The following is a 15,522-nucleotide window of genomic DNA, read 5'->3' on the forward strand; positions in this document are numbered from 1 at the left end:
TAATGTAAGATCTGTTTTTTTTTTTTTTTTCTTTTTATAAAGCTTTCTGTCCTTATTTTGCAGATCCAGAGTGCTCAGCCGTCAGACTGAGGAGACATAAAGTGCCCCTAAAGGATACTTCAGATCAGAGCAAGCAGACATTTACTCTAGATGCCATCCACCTTTAAGGACCTCACTGTTCTTCCTGTCATGGGCTATGACACATGTTCTCATCTCTTGGCCCAAATTCAAAGAGCTTTCTTGAGAAACTGGTATTTGCCTAAGAGTTAATCCAAGAGAAGGAATACTAATCGGTTTGTTAATGTACAGTGATAGGAGCAGGAAAATCTGACAAGAGAGGGAGAGCAGGGGACTTCCTTGTAACTTTGGGGCCAAACCTTCTGATTTCCTGGATTTTTCTTTTCATGGACTCCTGCTCCAGCCCCTGTCTGGCAAGCAAGGTGCAGCAGCTCTGACCTGTTGAGCGCCACCAGTCTGGGTTGGCTGGCTGCTGCAGGACTACATGGAGATCTGTGAGAATTGAAAACACCCATGGGCTGCTCAGCACAACCAGCTCACCTTGACAAAGAGAGCTTCTGGTTCAATGTCATGGTTCAGCTATGGACTGATCCAGGTGCCTGTAAATATCCACTCAAATAAACAGGACGCCCAGTTTGTTCCTTTTTACATTCCTTTATGGTGCGTGAGGAATACAAAGGAAGATGGCAGCTTGATGGTTTGCCTGCTTGGGGATGGGAGAGGGAACATATTTGAAATTGGAGTGTATATGATTTGCTTGGTTACTTGCTTCTTACACTCAGAAATCTGAGTTCTGTGTTGCCAGAGCAAAGAATTTGAGGAGAGCTCAGAAAATGAATGCTTGCTAATAGCAGTCAAGAGATCTGGAATGGGAATGTTTAAAATGTGTCAGATTTTGGTGATGTATCTCTAATGAGCTTTTTGGAGAAAAAAACTTCCGTGGACATCAAACAGGAACCTCAATGAGGGAAATTGTCCTCCTCAAAAGTTCTACAGGCAAGAAAGAAATTTTCACACTTTGAGCATTAAAAAAACCCAACCCACAAAGCACAGGAGTGAAAGATTACAGGGACTGTCCCAAATGTAGCCATGCCTGGGCTGGTGCCAGAGGCAACTGTGTGCCACCACAGCAGCAAGGAGTCCTGGATTCTGCCAGTCCCGTGTCACCCCATGGGCACGGGTAAATGCCACCAAAACCACAGCAAGCAGCACCTCTTAAACCCTCAGCTCCTTTGTGATTAATTTACTTATTGATGGTCTTTCATAACTCCGTGGTCATCTTTTTTTCTCACTGCCATTAATTATTCCTGGAAGCAAATAAAAGGGCCCACCGATATCTCTCCCTCCCACTCAGCACCGCCAGCTTTTCCTTAGGGAGAAAAAACTTGTGCTCATTTGCAGTGGGACAATGCCGACTTTTGAACCTCCAACCACTAAACAAACAAACCTTGCGCTCTGCTCCACAATCCAAACAGGCTTTATTGACAGGCGTATCGCAGCAACGCGCGGCGGCTCCGGCAGCGGCCCGGCCGGGATCAATGCTGCGGCCCCACGGCACATCCTCCAGGGCCGGGCCCACCCGGGGCCTGCAAAGCCCTTCCCGCCTGGAGAGCCCTGCTCTGCACTGCTCGGCACTGGTATAGAGCCCAGAGCCTCGGTTCGGGCGCTGCTCAGCTTTGGCCGTCCCCAGCAGCTCCTCCACAAGGATCCAAGGACCCTTTAGGGTCACAGAAGGATGTATCTGGCTCCTGCCTCCCTGTGATCAGGAGCAAACCACGGACATTGGACCCAGCAGGATGTGCTCTGTGTCAAGCCCATGCGCAATGAGCATTGCTGCTTTGGGGCTGCAGCCGTGTTTCCTGGCTGGGCCCACTGCAGAGACCACATGAAATACAGCAGGAAATCAAGCAGGTTCCTTGCACTGGAGCTGCTGCCTCCTACCATAGTCTTCTCCCAGGCACAGGAGCCCTGGATCAGGTTTTCATGGTCACATGTCTGCTCTTGGACTGCCAGCCCTTGGCTCTGCAAGGCATGGAGCTGTATGCAGACAAAAAGGAGTTCAGAGGCTTTGGGGCTGGTGCTTTCCATTTCCCCAAGGGGAAAATGGAAAGCAGAGAGAACTGCCTTGCCTGTAGGGTCAGTCCCTGACCAGACCATTCTCCCCAGGCAGTTCTGTAGATGCTGCTAGCATTTGCCTTTGGCTTTTAGCAAAAAGATAAGAAAAGCTTCAACGAGGAAGAAACCAAAAGAAGGCCAATGGAATAACTGAAATAAATTTGATGGCCAAAACTGAACAGCATGGGGCTAAATCCTGGGGAAGTCAATAATCCACAGAACACCTTTGGGGCTGGACAGTGCTCCCATCACCCCCGCTGGCTCCACACCCAGCCATGGGCACTGGCTGCAGCGTGGCTGCTCCAGTCCAGCCTCACTTCTCAGCTGGACTTCTCCCATCCCTAAATAAGAAGTACATATGGCAAACAGCCAGGGTGATTTGGCCAAATCAGCTGGACTTTTCTAGTTTTCATCTCTGCCTAGGTGAGGGTTTTGGCTTCTCTACCCTCATCCCCTCCACCTAGCCAGCATGTGGAAATGGGCCACAGCCTGAGCAAATTAGGCTCTGATAGAGCACAGGGCTCTTCCAAGGATTTCTGCTTCTGATGGAGCTGTGATGAAGCCTACATAGATAAAATCAAGGGAACTTTGGAAAATCAACTGAAACAGCCCCCCCCCTCCCCCAGACAGAAATTGTAAGGATGGGAGAAACAGCACACAGTTTAACCAAAGGGACATTGCACATACAAACGAGGCTCCTCATTTCAGCATGACAGGATACCTTTTTCAGAAGAGGAGAAATTCTTTCAATTTCTCTGCAGTGAAGCTAATAAATCTGGATGGATGAATGGATGACCATCTGCACTGGATTTATGGGCTCTTTTACAAGTGCCTAACATTAAGCAATTCACTTCTGAACGTTTAAACAGTGCCTTATCTTGTCTGCTCTGACCCTCAGGGCAGAATGAACATTTTGCATATTCATGGTAGCAAGAAGAAAATAAAATAAAATATAAAATAAAAAAACATGTGCTTTAATTAATTTTTTTTCCTGCTAAAATTCATCATTAGCCCAACAACATTGCAAAGGTCTTTTGGACCGATCCCTGAGATATACCGGGGGTCGACTGACAGGCAGCGCCCCCACTTTACCTAACAAATTCCGGGGTAAAAAAAAGCACCCAAACATAATAATAATATTAAGAAAGCGATGGACACGCTTCCCCCGGACGACGAGACACAAACACTGTACACCTGTACACACGGCCGGCCCCGCGGGGCGGTGCAGCGCATCGGGGGCCGCTCCCTCCGTGCCCCCGGCCCGGCCCGCTCCGCTGCGCCCTCCAGCAGTCCCTGCGCCGCTGTCCCGGCCGCGGTCACTGCGGGGCGGCGGGGCCCAGCCCGGCGGAGCCCGCCCCCGCCGCCGCGGGGCCCTGCAAGGAGCCGCTGGGGCTGAGGGGCTCCGCGCCGCCGGGCTGCGCCTGCTGCTGCAGCTTCTTCTTGTTGATCTTCCTCTCCTTCGCCCGCCTGTTCTGGAACCAGATTTTCACCTGCCAGGAGGTGGAGAGGGGAGTGAGGGGGGACAGCTTGCTGGGGATCTATCCCCCTCCCAGGGGCTCTCACCGAGAGCATCCCAACCCTGCGCATCCCAACCCTGCGCATCCCAACCCCGAGCATCCCAATACCGAGCATCCCAACCCCGCGCATCCCAATACCGAGCATCGCAACACCGCGCATCCCAACCCCGCGCATCCCTGCCTCCGCGCAGCCCGGGCACACGTGGCGTGCACAGTGAGCGCCACTTTTGGGACAGACCTGTCTCTCCGACAGCCCCAGGTTGGAGGCCAGCTCCGCTTTTCTCCTGATGGTGATGTAGCGGCTGTAGTGGAACTCCTTCTCCAGCTCCAGCCGCTGGTGGTCGGTGTACACTACGCGGTACTTGTCTTTCGTCCTGGTTTTAACTGCGGAGCACAAAGCCAGGGTTGAGAAAGTCAAAGCCAAAGGGCAGAGCTGAGCGCAGCCATTCTGTCTGCGGTGCAGAGCGATCAGGTGCAGTCCTATCCCCCCCTTCCGGGCTTGCCGCTCGCCTCCCCCTGCCCTGGGCTCTGCTGAGCGCAGCAGAGGAGCGGAGACGTTCCGCGGTTCCTTGGGACGTGGGACATCAGTGCCAGGCATGCCCGAGGGCGCAGAGCTCCCAACCCCGGCTGGCAGCCCTGGCCCCACCGCGCAGCCCTGCCTCGCACGGGGACACCTTCACTGTGCACTTGCTGGCTTTTGGTTTTGTATTGCCTTCCCTAGCGACAACAAACTTTCTATAGAGAAAGAGGGAAAGAGGGAAAGAGGGAAAGAGGGAAAGAGGGAAAGAGGGAAAGAAAGAAAGAAAGAAAGAAAGAAAGAAAGAAAGAAAGAAAGAAAGAAAGAAAGAAAGAAAGAAAGAAAGAAAGAAAGAAAGAAAGAAAGAAAGAAAGAAAGAAAGAAAGAAAGAAAGAAAGAAAGAAAGAAAGAAAGAAAGAAAGAAAAGGCCCGTTGAGGGCACGGCGATTTCGTTTCTAAACGAGAAACAGCCGTCTAAGGGCGGAGAATCGGGAGCGGCTGCCGGGAAGCACTCGTGAATTCAGCGGCCAGCTCCCCCTTTTCTGTTACGGCACGGGAGCTACAGGGATTTGTTGGGAAGCCTGGAAGTTTGACGTACAACTTCAGAGCTCAGAAAAACCCAACAACCCAAGCCAACAAACTAACAAAAAAAACCCCCAAACCAAACCAAACACCGAAACCCAAGGGAACCCGAAGGCGATGCCAGCTAGCAGCCGGTGGGAGTGCACCGCCGCAGCCGCTGACCTCCTTTTTCCCGAGGGTTTCTTGTTTGACTGGTTGTGTCCCCGGCCCTCCCGTTCCCCAGGGAGCCGAGGCGGGGAGTCTCTGCCCCCAAGGTGCTTAATGGCTAGCAGGCTGACTTTGTTCAGGTAAACTCTCTGCAAACCACAACAAAAGCACCCTGTAAAGATACAAGCCCGATCAGAGAAAACTCCCCAGAGCCAGTGAATAGGGAACACAATCCCAAACAATGCAGGACAAGGAGATCTTATCAAAGAAAAACCCTTCTCAAAGCCTTAATGACAGCCACATTCTGTTTGAATTACCACTACTGAACAAATGGCGGCAGGCGCTTTCATCCCCCCAGCTCTGCACATTAACATAAACACTGGCTCCAAAGGCAGAATTTGAATGGAGACAAGGGACCGGCCACCACCGCACAAGCCCAAACTGTGGGAACACCACGGGCTGCTGTGGGAAGCGCGGTGGGCCTGTAGGAGTTCCACCGGCGCCCCGGGCGTGGCAGTGCCAGCGGCCGGCACCGGGGCACCGAGGCTCTTCCCCCGGGGCCGGCGGCCACAGGCGCAGCCGGGACACCCGCTCCGCTCCGGCCGGGGCACCCCCACCGGCCCCGCCGTCGGTCACGCAAGGCAGGGGATGAGAGGGGAATGCCACAAGTCATTATTCGCTGCGAAAGTCGTCATCCTTTTTTTTTTTTTTTTTTTTTTTTCCCGGCCACCATATACAAATATTTGAAAAAATTAAAATTAAAAAAAAAAAAAAGAAAGAAAATTAAAAAAGAAAAAGAGAAGTAGTAGCCGTGGAAGGCGTATATCAAAGCGCGGGACGCGCATGTCCCCTGGCAGATGCACGGTGGGAATGAAAGAGAGGGTCTGCGGGGGTATTAACATCACAAGGGAGCGCGGCGCCGGCTACGGCCTGACCCGGGAGGGCACGCCCTCGCACGGCCCGGCCCGGCCAGGGCACGGCACGGCACGGCCCGCAGGGATCGGGCTGGCAAGTGGCCGCCGTTGTCGCTCGGGAGGCCTGGCCGCGCTGAGACCTTAATAAAGGGCAGGCGCCCAGTGACTCAGAAACAAATGCGGAGCGACACCGGCCGATGATTTATATGACTATAATTGGTTATAAAAATCTTCTAAGTGGCTATAAGCAGGAGAGCGGAGCAGTGGCAGGAAGAACGAGCAAACGCTTCGGGATCCGGACCATTCCACCCTGCTCCGCCGGAGCGCACCCCGGGCACCGAGCCCCGGGGCCGGCAGCGGCTGCTCACCGGCCGAGCGCCGGCCCGGCACTAGCGCTGAGGGCTGTCGGTAGAGCCCGGCAGGCCTGTTCTCCGAGGACCGACCCTCGGAGGGGTTTGTTTCGGGGAGCTCTCCCCGAGAAAAGGCTTTGCCGAGCTGCCCGGTGAAACGGGGAGTCGGCGGCGCCCCGGGGGACTCGTCGGCGGGGCAGTCCCGGCCCGCCCGGCTCCGGCCCGCACTTACCCTGGCTGCTGAGCGGGGGCTGCGCCGGCTTCCTCATCCACTCGCAGAGACCGCGGCGCTGCCCACCGGGGGACAGCGGCTCGGGGGCGGCGCTGGCGGCGGCGCTGGCGGCGGCGTTGAGGGGCTGCACGACCCCGGCGGAGCAGTGGGGCGCGGGGCCGGCGTGGTGGTGGGCGTGCGGGTGGTGGTGGTGGTGGTGGTAGTCGGCGGGGCTGTAGGCCATGGGGGCGGCGGGGGAGCCCCCGTTGAGGCCGTGGACGGCGCCGGCGGCCGGCGGCGCCCCTTGGCCATAGGTGCCCCAGTCGTCGCGGAGCGGGGCGCCGTAGGGCGCGGGCCAGGCCGGCCCGGGGGACTGGGCGCCGTCGAGGTTCACATGGTACCCGCCGTAGTCCGCGTACTGCGGGGCACCCACGAAGTTCTGCGCCGCCAGGTTGAGCCCCCCCGAGTGGCGCACCGGGCCGGGGTACATGGGCCCGTCCTTCTCCAGGAGGTAGCTCACGTACATGCTGGCGGGGCCCCGGTGGCGGCTCTCCGCATGCTGCTCGGGGCTCTGGCCGCGGCGCGCCTGCTGCTGCTGCCTGGGCCGGGCTGCCCGGGGCGGGGAGGGGGCAGGCGGAGGGGCCGCGGCCCCGCGCTGCGCTCCGCGCTCCCGGTCCGCGCTCCCAGTCCGAATCCGATGGCCGGCAGTCCTTACATGATTAACGATTGTTTACAAGGCTCTATTAGTAATGGCCCAGACACACCAAAGGCAGGTGACGTGGAGAGGCGCTGGGTATATAGCTACTACCCCTAAAAGACGATTTGCATTTAAAAAGATAAGGAGAGGGCAGCGACCTGATCACAGCTAAATATTCAAGCCTTTATTGTTTAAGAGCTTCCTCCTTCCATTGCAACCTGGTGCACTTTAACCTCCAATCACGGGTTCAAAGGATGAAATCAAGAGACTTGCAAAAGACAGCGAGGGAGATCTAAGGGCGAGGGTGGGAATATGGGAGCCGTGTATCACGGCCGATCTGTAGGCAGCACTTTAGCCAGCTCTCCTCTGTGCTTTGGTATTGAGGGGTGAGCGGGGGGGGGGGGGGGTGGGGGGGAAGGGGCGGAAGAGGAGGGAGTTTTGATTAAAAATCCACAAAGCTATTTTGTAGTGGTTGTTTTGAGCAACAAACCCCACCGCGACGGCCTACTGCTTTTTGTAAAACTCTTCCCACCCGCTCCCGCTCGGTCATGGGCGATGAAGGCGAGGTAAGAGGAGAAATTCCCCCCTCCAAGGGCGCTGTCTCCTTCCTCCGCGTGTGCCTGCAGAACTTCGAGGTCGGGCGCGCCCAGCAGGTCCGGGAAAGGACGAGGACTGGGGGTGCCTTCGTTTAAAACACCCTCTGCCCTCAGACCCACCGCTGGAGCGAGGCCGGATAATCCCCCAGCCCGGGGAGACCTTGGGACCGAGGCAGGGGATGGTTCTCCTCAAGGAGGGAACCACCAACCTCCTCCCGGAGCCCGTCACCTCACTGGGCGATTCCCCCGCTGTGTGCAGCGCGGCCGAGCCCGCGGGGAGCCCGGCGGCTTGTCCCTCCAGGCACACACTTCTTCCCCCCCAGCTCCTTGGAAACCCTCTGGAAATGCTGGCTCTGGAAGGGCGGCTCCCAGGCGAGCGGCAGCCGGCTCCCCCAGCCCAGCCAGTCCCCTTTGAAGAGGCGACCCCCTCTCAGCTTCCCCCCGCCGCTTTTATGCTTTAACTTTTCACCCTGAGCGGGGACAATGCGAGACGACGTTTGCATATTCGCATCTTTTCCCATGACACAGCGAGGAAACCTTTCACCCGCCGAGAAAAAATGGATGGGGACGGGAATGTCCCCCCGTTTTCCCATCACTTTCCGCCGGAGCAGCGCGGCACCGTCTCAGCCTTCCTCATCGGCTTTCCCGGTCCCTTGGGGCGGCTGCGGCTCGGTCCTGCCGGGGCTCCCCAGACGGGCCCCGCGCTGTCCCGGACCCTCCTGTCCCGGGTGTTACACACGGAGATCCACGTGGTCGTGTCCCAAGGGTGCTTTTCCTTCCACGTGCGGGGCTGTTCTGCACTCCGAGGAGTGTCGCTGGGACAGGGTGTCCCGCAGCTGAGGGCGGATTTCAGCTCTGCAAAGGCAGATATCCCGAACCCAGTCTCCGAAAATCTCCCTCTCCTTCTTCCCCCCATTCTATCGTTCCTTTGGTGCTGAGCGTGGCGCTGACGCGGAGCCAGGCTTTAACGCCAGTAAAATTCATTCTCAAAATGTCCCAAGGGATCCAATGTCAGTGGTCCTGGGAGACCGGGACGCCCAAGTAGGAAAGGATGGAGCACGTGTCCTTGGGTAGAGGCCACAGACGGTCCCCTCGGAGTCGCTGTGCATGTCCTGGATGCGAGGAACGGGGTATCCCCACCCTGCACACAGCCGGGAACGCTGTGCCCACACCGTCACTTGTTCGCAGGCGGCCGCGGTTGCGAGCCTACCATAAGAGCAGCGCAACAGCAGGGATGCAGAGATGCCTGCCGGCCGCTTTCTCGGGAGGGAATCTCTCTCTCTGTTGCCTATTCCCACCGTGACACTTTCCCCCCGCCCCGACGGTGGGATAACGAGGAGAGGGGAGCGGGGCTTGGAGCTCCCAGCGCTGTCAGAGCAGGAGAGGGAATTGTCACTCTGGAAGGGAAACGCCGTGTCCCTTCAATGTAATCGCCTCTCCCGATAAGCGCCGACAGAGCCGATCTATGCAGATGTGAATTTGATGATGCCATAAACGGAGAAAGGGGCCATTAAAACGACAAAACTCTGGACACATTGTAATAAAACGCACTGCAACCCCGATCAGCCCCGAAACAGCCCGATTCGGTGTCTAAGGCTCCGTCAGTGAATCCCTGGCGGCCAGGTGCCAGCTTTTTGGGGTGAGACCCGAGGCCAGCCCGAGCTGACAGGGCCGGGGCCGTCGGCCGCGGGATCAAATGAGAATCTCGGATGGGGCTCCGGCGAAGGGACGGGATAAGGTTCCGGGACACCTCCGCCACTACCTGGAATGGCAGCCGGAGCGCTGCTCCGCTACTCTGCCATTCTGACAGTGATCCCAGTTGCACCCCAGTACGGGGAGGACTTGGGAAGACCGAGCCCCACCAGCCGTACCCTGACCGGGGTCGGCGGAGAGATGGGGACGAGTCCCGCTTCCCCGCGGATAAATGCTTGGAAGCGCCCTCCGCCGCCGCGCAGCTGCGCCCCGGACGGGACCCACGGCAGCTGCAGGGGACGGGGACACGCTGCCCCGCGTCACTATCGCCTTAAAACAAGGGAGATCCCGATCCACTCCTAGATGCCTTTGTGGCTCTTCGGGCTCCTCTCTCTTTTGAGTGGAACAGGATTTATCCTCGCTCCGGCACCGATACCCAACTATCGGGGCTTCTCGAGGAGGTTGGGGAGAGGAGATATCTTTCGGCCGGGTTTCACCCCTTTTCTCCCCTCCTTTCTGCCCGCTCCCTCTCCGCTTTCGTCTCGGGTTTTCCCGCCAGCTCCGGCCCAGAGCTGCAGATCCGGGAGAGGAGTACAGATCCTGGTATTTTGAAGTATTTTGAAACTCGCTCTCCACCATCTCACATCTCTCTGGTCTGGGACCAGACCCCCACTCCGGAGCCTGGGTGAAGGCCTGATGTCTCCTTCTTCGCTTCCTCGTTTTTTGTTTTTTTTTTTTTTTTTTTTTTTTTCTTATTTCGTTAGATCCTGAGCGGGAAACTGCGACCCAGCGCCTCTCAAGCTGACAAGTGCCTGATGGGGGACACCGTTCGCAGGGAAATATCTCCCCCCTCCCCTCCACGCTGACCTCGATAAGAATATCCCCCCGTAGGGCTGTTTCACCCAGGGCTGCCTCCTGGGCAGACGCTGGGCTCCCCGTCCTCCTCCTTCAGCCTCAACCGTATTTCTTGATCTGAAAAAATAATTTCCGACATTTTTCCGTGGGAGGCAGGGCAGGGCAGGGCATGGCTGGGGGAAGCTCCGGGGGCAGGGCAGGGCTCTACTGCCGCTGCGGGACCCTCGGAGCCCGGGCCGGCGGGGCAGGAACCGGAGCGGGCACCGCGCTTCGGGGACGATGCTCATTGTCGCCTCGGGCCACGGGGCTGGCGCGGGCTGGGGACAATGGGGGGGACAGCACAGCCCGAGGACTCCCGTCCCGGGTCAGAGGCGTCCTCGTAAGTCCCGGGACATCCCTCCTCCACAGGCTGCTTCCACCCGGCGGGACCCCTGTGGGGATGCGGATTCACCGTCTTTATTTCTACTTGCTTTGTGGTATAACTCCTTTTTCTGTGATTTAGGAGAATCTCGGGGTGGGGTGGGGGGGATCTTTCCGTCTCCCTCCACCTTAACGACACGCAACCGGGAGCGCTGTTTACAAGGTAAAGAAAAAAAAAAGCCCGCTTGAAAGCCCTTTGGCGGCCATGGAGAGAGAAGGGAAGGAGGAATCGTGTGTTAGTTAGTCCGACCTGTGGAATTTATGACTCCCCCTAAGCACAGACATGATAAGGACTCAGAAAACATCTTGGATCTTTTCAAGCCGGCAGCCCCCGAGGCTTTGATGTAGATTACATTGCAGAATAACCCAATACTTTTATCGTGGGGTTGATACTCGTCTTGTTTAAGCACATGCCTCTAGGAGGGGGTTAGATGCTGGGCGCTCGCTCCCGAGCGGATTCGCGTTGCTGGGAAGAAGCAGACGGGGAGGGAAGGAGGCACCTGGTGCCTGGCCGGGCACAGCCGCCCCGCACCGGCACCGCCGCGGGCCCGGCAGCCAGCCCTGCCTCTTTGCACAGGTGCTGCCCGGCCTGAGCTCTCATGGCCCCGCTCCCCTGCAGGGAACAGGAACGCAAACAGTGAAGAAGGAAAAAAAAGTCGTACGATACACCAGAGGCTTCTGTAGCCAGAGGGGAGAGGGTGTCCCAGCATCTCAGATCCAGCGGCTGGTACGCCTCTGCTGACCAAGGAAATAGCCTTGGCTGGATTTTAGCCTCATAATTTTCTTTACTTGACTTTACCTCACTTCGTTATCTTTTTCAAATGTCACAGAGGAAGAAGGCCGCACCGGGGCGCCCCGGCTGCCTGCAGAGCGCTGTGCCCGGCTCCTGCTGGCCTGTCCCGCCCGGGCCGCTCCGGTCACGGGAGCCGTGAGTCACCGGCGGCGCGCACCGCGGCGCGGACCGGGCCGGGCGGGGCGGGAGCGCTCCCTCTCATGGGAGGGGAGGCCCAGGGCTCGACTGTTGTCCCCTCTGCCCCCCAAGGACACCCCCGCCACCCACGGACGCTCCCCGCAGCACGCAGGGCCGCTGTTATCATCCCACGGGGTGCAGCGGGAGCGCGGGGCTCCTCACCCTCACGGCCCCGGCCTTGCGGCCTGCACGGGACACCCAGGCAGAGGCTGGCCCCGCTCTCCCTGTCCTCGCCCCGGGAAACAACAAGTCCCGGCCCAGCTGGTGGGATGGAGCCTCTAACGCGAGTGTCGTCTCCCGTGGCAAGCAAAACCCCGAATTTGGGCTGTAAAATGGTTTGCACACATTGCCACCAGTGTGCCTGCCCCTGTGTGTGCCTGCCCCGTGCTATCTCCCTCTCCCAAGGGCAGTCTGAAGGCTGATGCCCTCACTGCTTTCCTCGCTGATTGATCTACATTTCCCAGCTCAGAAGCCTTAGCAGGGAGGTGATGCACGCCTCTGGGGTGTGCTGTCCCCATCTCCACAACACATGCTGGTCTTGCCGGTTTTTTTCCACCATTCCCTCTGCTCCAAGCCCTTCCATGGCAAGACGCTATGGGCTGGTTGCCCCATGCCACTGTGTCCCTCAGCCTTGAGCTCCATGGCTAAATCCTATGAACCCCTTCAGTGAGCAGAGACACAGGGTGCTGCTGACCCATGAAGATGGTTTGCTGTTTGCAAGATCATAATTGTACCCATCCCTGAAGGGCCATGGTGCTTTGTGGATAATATTTCATGCTAGCAAATGTAGGAGCCCAAAGCAGAGAAGTGCCAAGCAGTTCTTTGGCCTGGCAGGGAGCAGGCCAAGGCTCCCATGTGGGACCTTTCCTTACGATGGAGCTGTAGGAAGGCAGAAGAAGACTCATCTTTCTCCCTTGACAAACCTTTACCCTCCAATCCAAAACCTTAGTCCTTCTGGCTCCAAGGAGAAATTGGTACCTGACTGCTCTCCACCATCTCACATTTGCTCCCAGTTAGTTTATTCTAGTTTCTGTGAGGGAAAAGGACATTTTGTTTCTGGTCTGAAAAGAAGCCTCAAAAGGCGCTGAAGGTGGGGGCAGGCAGACCCAGATTCAGCTTCCCAGCTGTGACCCACACTCCCCTGCCCCAGGCTCTTCTCCATGACTCAGCTCCCAGGGACCAGCCCAGCCTGCTCCAGTTTAGCTTCACAGCCCTCCTCACCCAGGGCAGCCTTGCACACAGGAGGCTTTTCCAAAGGAGAACCCAGCAGACATCACGTAGTTACTTCTCCAAGAGAACTATTTTGGAAACTTGAGCAAGGCATCTCTTTATGATCTGAAACCTCCAAGCTTCCTCTGTGGATGGGACAGTCACAGCACTGGTGGGACTGGAGGGCTGTCACTAGAAGTAACTTCTGGGTTTCCTTCAGCCAGTGGATGCATAGAGCAAGGAGGGAGAGGAACCCTAGTATGCCTGGAAAGAGGCTTCTATGGGTAGCCAAAACTAAGTGTCAAATCTTAGCTGTGGTGCAAAGGATCATGAGTAGGTGTAGGCAATTCATGTCAGAAGGATTGGGTGACTGTCAGCATCTCCCGTCTGTTTTCATCCCAGCTAAGCAGTGTTTAAATGAACCGGCTCCCACAGCAGTCTTTATGTGCCTCTGTGGAGGTGACCATAGGAGCACCACCACTTTTCCACCTCTCTCCACAAACAGCTCTTCAGAATGCCTTCTCAGCTGAGATCTGAACCAGATTGTGCCCCAGGGTACCCACACATCTTCAAGGAGCGTTACTCTATCAGTTTTCTGGCACAGCCTTAAACAGGTAAATTTTAATCTGTCAGTGACCTATAAGGCAGGATCCCCAGAAACTGCACTGTTTATCTCATTACAAAGCATTTCAGGAAGGATGAATTTAGCCCAGGTTTTGGACAACCTGCCTGGAAGCACTCTTGCTGGGCCATTCCATAGTGCTGGGATGCTCACCAAGGATGAGAAGGAGCTGGGCTCAGGTTCCTCCTCTTTCTGAAGCCATTTGAGGCCTTCTCAACCACAGATCTGGGTGGGTCTTTTTATGCCTTTTTTTCAAAAGCTGTTTTTCTTTTCATGGTCTAATTAATTAGCCACAGATGCAGGAGTGAAAGTGGCAGAATGGGAAGTCTGAGCCCTGAGCCACTGAGCACTTGATCTGATTCTGTGTTTGAGAGAAGGGGGCTGAGATTTGGTGCATCCAGCTCCTTGGGATCCACTCATCTTCAGTATACTTTGATTTTTTGCCCCTGAAGTAATTTCCAGCAGAAGTTCTGACTCTTAAAATAAAACCTGTCTGCAAATAACTCTGGAACAACTACGACCTTGGATTTCTTCATTGCCTTTCACAGTGCCCTCCATGAAGATGGGGACTGAAAGCCACTGCTAGTATGCATGCCAGGCTCGCTCCTTCTCCTCACTTCTGGTTTAACACTTTGTAAGTCCCAGCTTCTCTCAGAGGGACCCCACAGAGCCCATCCAGGGTATCCCAAACCCAAAAGCATGACGTGTTGGAGAAGCACCTCCAGTTTCGATCAGGACAGAGAAGGGTGTCTCACCTTTTTTGTCACTGCTGCCTGTGGCACAGGGACGGGGTTGTTTGGGAAAATGCTCTGAGGGGTGTGGGGGGGCAGGGTGGTTTGTGCTGGTACTGGGTTTGTCCCATCGGTGCTACGAGGTTTTGGCTGTGCAGTCCTTTTGACCGACACCCTCACGCCCATCCCTACTCCCGGGTCTCCCGTAGCTCTGGAGCGGACACCGCGGCTGGCCCGGCTCCCCGTGCCGAGCTCCAGCCCCGCTCCCTGTCCCCCGTCCGGCGTCCCTCGGGCTGTCCGCGGTCGCGGAGCTCCACCTAGCGCCGCCTGGGCGGGAACGGGGCCGCCTGTGCCCGGGCATCCCGCGGAGAGCTCCGTGCTCCCCGGGACCCGGCTGTGCCCTCCGAGCTCCCCGAACACGGCTGTCCGAGCTCCCCGAACACGGCTGTGCCCTCCGAGCTCCCCGGGACACGGCTGTGCCCTCCGAGCTCCCCTGGACACGGCTGTGCCCTCCGTGCTCCCCTGGACACGGCTGTGCCCTCCGAGCTCCCCTGGACACGGCTGTGCCCTCCGAGCTCCCCGAACACGGCTGTGCCCTCCGTGCTTCCCTGGACACGGCTGTGCCCTCCGAGCTCCCCGAACACGGCTGTCCGAGCTCCCGGGACACGGCTGTGGCCTCCGAGCTCCCGGGACACGGCTGTGCCCTCCGAGCCCCCCCGAACACGGCTGTCCGAGCTCCCGGGACACGGCTGTCCGCTCCGAGGCGCGCCCTTGCAGGTGGAGCTGAAAGAAAATTCGGACAGATTCGCCAGCGCCATGCTGTCTTTCAGCTTGGGCTGTCAAATTATCTTTCTCATTTCTGTTACTGTTGCGAGGGAAAGCTCAAATGTCCTTTGCCCTTCAGCGCTTTTAATTGCCCGCAACCCCTCTATTGATCCTCTCCCCGGATTAATGATTACTGGATCTTTGTCAGTCTGTGCCTAACTTAAGGCATCCACCTTAGACTAAAGGCATCTCTGCTGGAGGTCTTCAGACAAGCTTAACTCTCTCCATTCACTACAGGGAGCAATTTGCCACTTTCTCCTGACAATGTGCTTCTGGAGGCACAGGTTAGGGGTCTGGATCCTATGAGAGAAATGTGGGCATTTCCCTTCAAAGATCATGAAACTGATCCCTAAACAGCACTGCCTGTGGCTCTGCACAGGCCTCAGGAATGGACCACCACTTTGCTAAGTCGTGTGGGAAGCATCCTGGAAAAAAAAATGTCCTAAAAGAAATTATTTTTCACTCAGTACCTCCTGTAGCTTTGTAGCATCCATCTCTCCTGTGTGTAGAAGCAGATTCACAACTTCCCACACA

General features: G+C 56.8%; 1 protein-coding gene across 1 annotated transcript; it reads right to left on the reverse strand.

Annotated features, from left to right (window-relative positions):
• Nucleotides 1–3,449: 3,449 nt before the first annotated feature.
• Nucleotides 3,450–6,897, reverse strand: CDX2 (caudal type homeobox 2). The gene is made up of 3 exons (XM_063150479.1): nucleotides 6,393–6,897; nucleotides 3,889–4,034; nucleotides 3,450–3,623 (listed from the first exon to the last, which is right to left on the reverse strand). Exons 1-3 carry the CDS (start codon nucleotides 6,895–6,897, stop codon nucleotides 3,450–3,452), a joined length of 825 nt encoding a protein of 274 aa, XP_063006549.1.
• Nucleotides 6,898–15,522: the final 8,625 nt, after the last annotated feature.

This window comes from Melospiza melodia, chromosome 2 (assembly GCF_035770615.1).
Source record: "Melospiza melodia melodia isolate bMelMel2 chromosome 2, bMelMel2.pri, whole genome shotgun sequence".
Lineage (NCBI taxonomy): Eukaryota > Metazoa > Chordata > Aves > Passeriformes > Passerellidae > Melospiza > Melospiza melodia.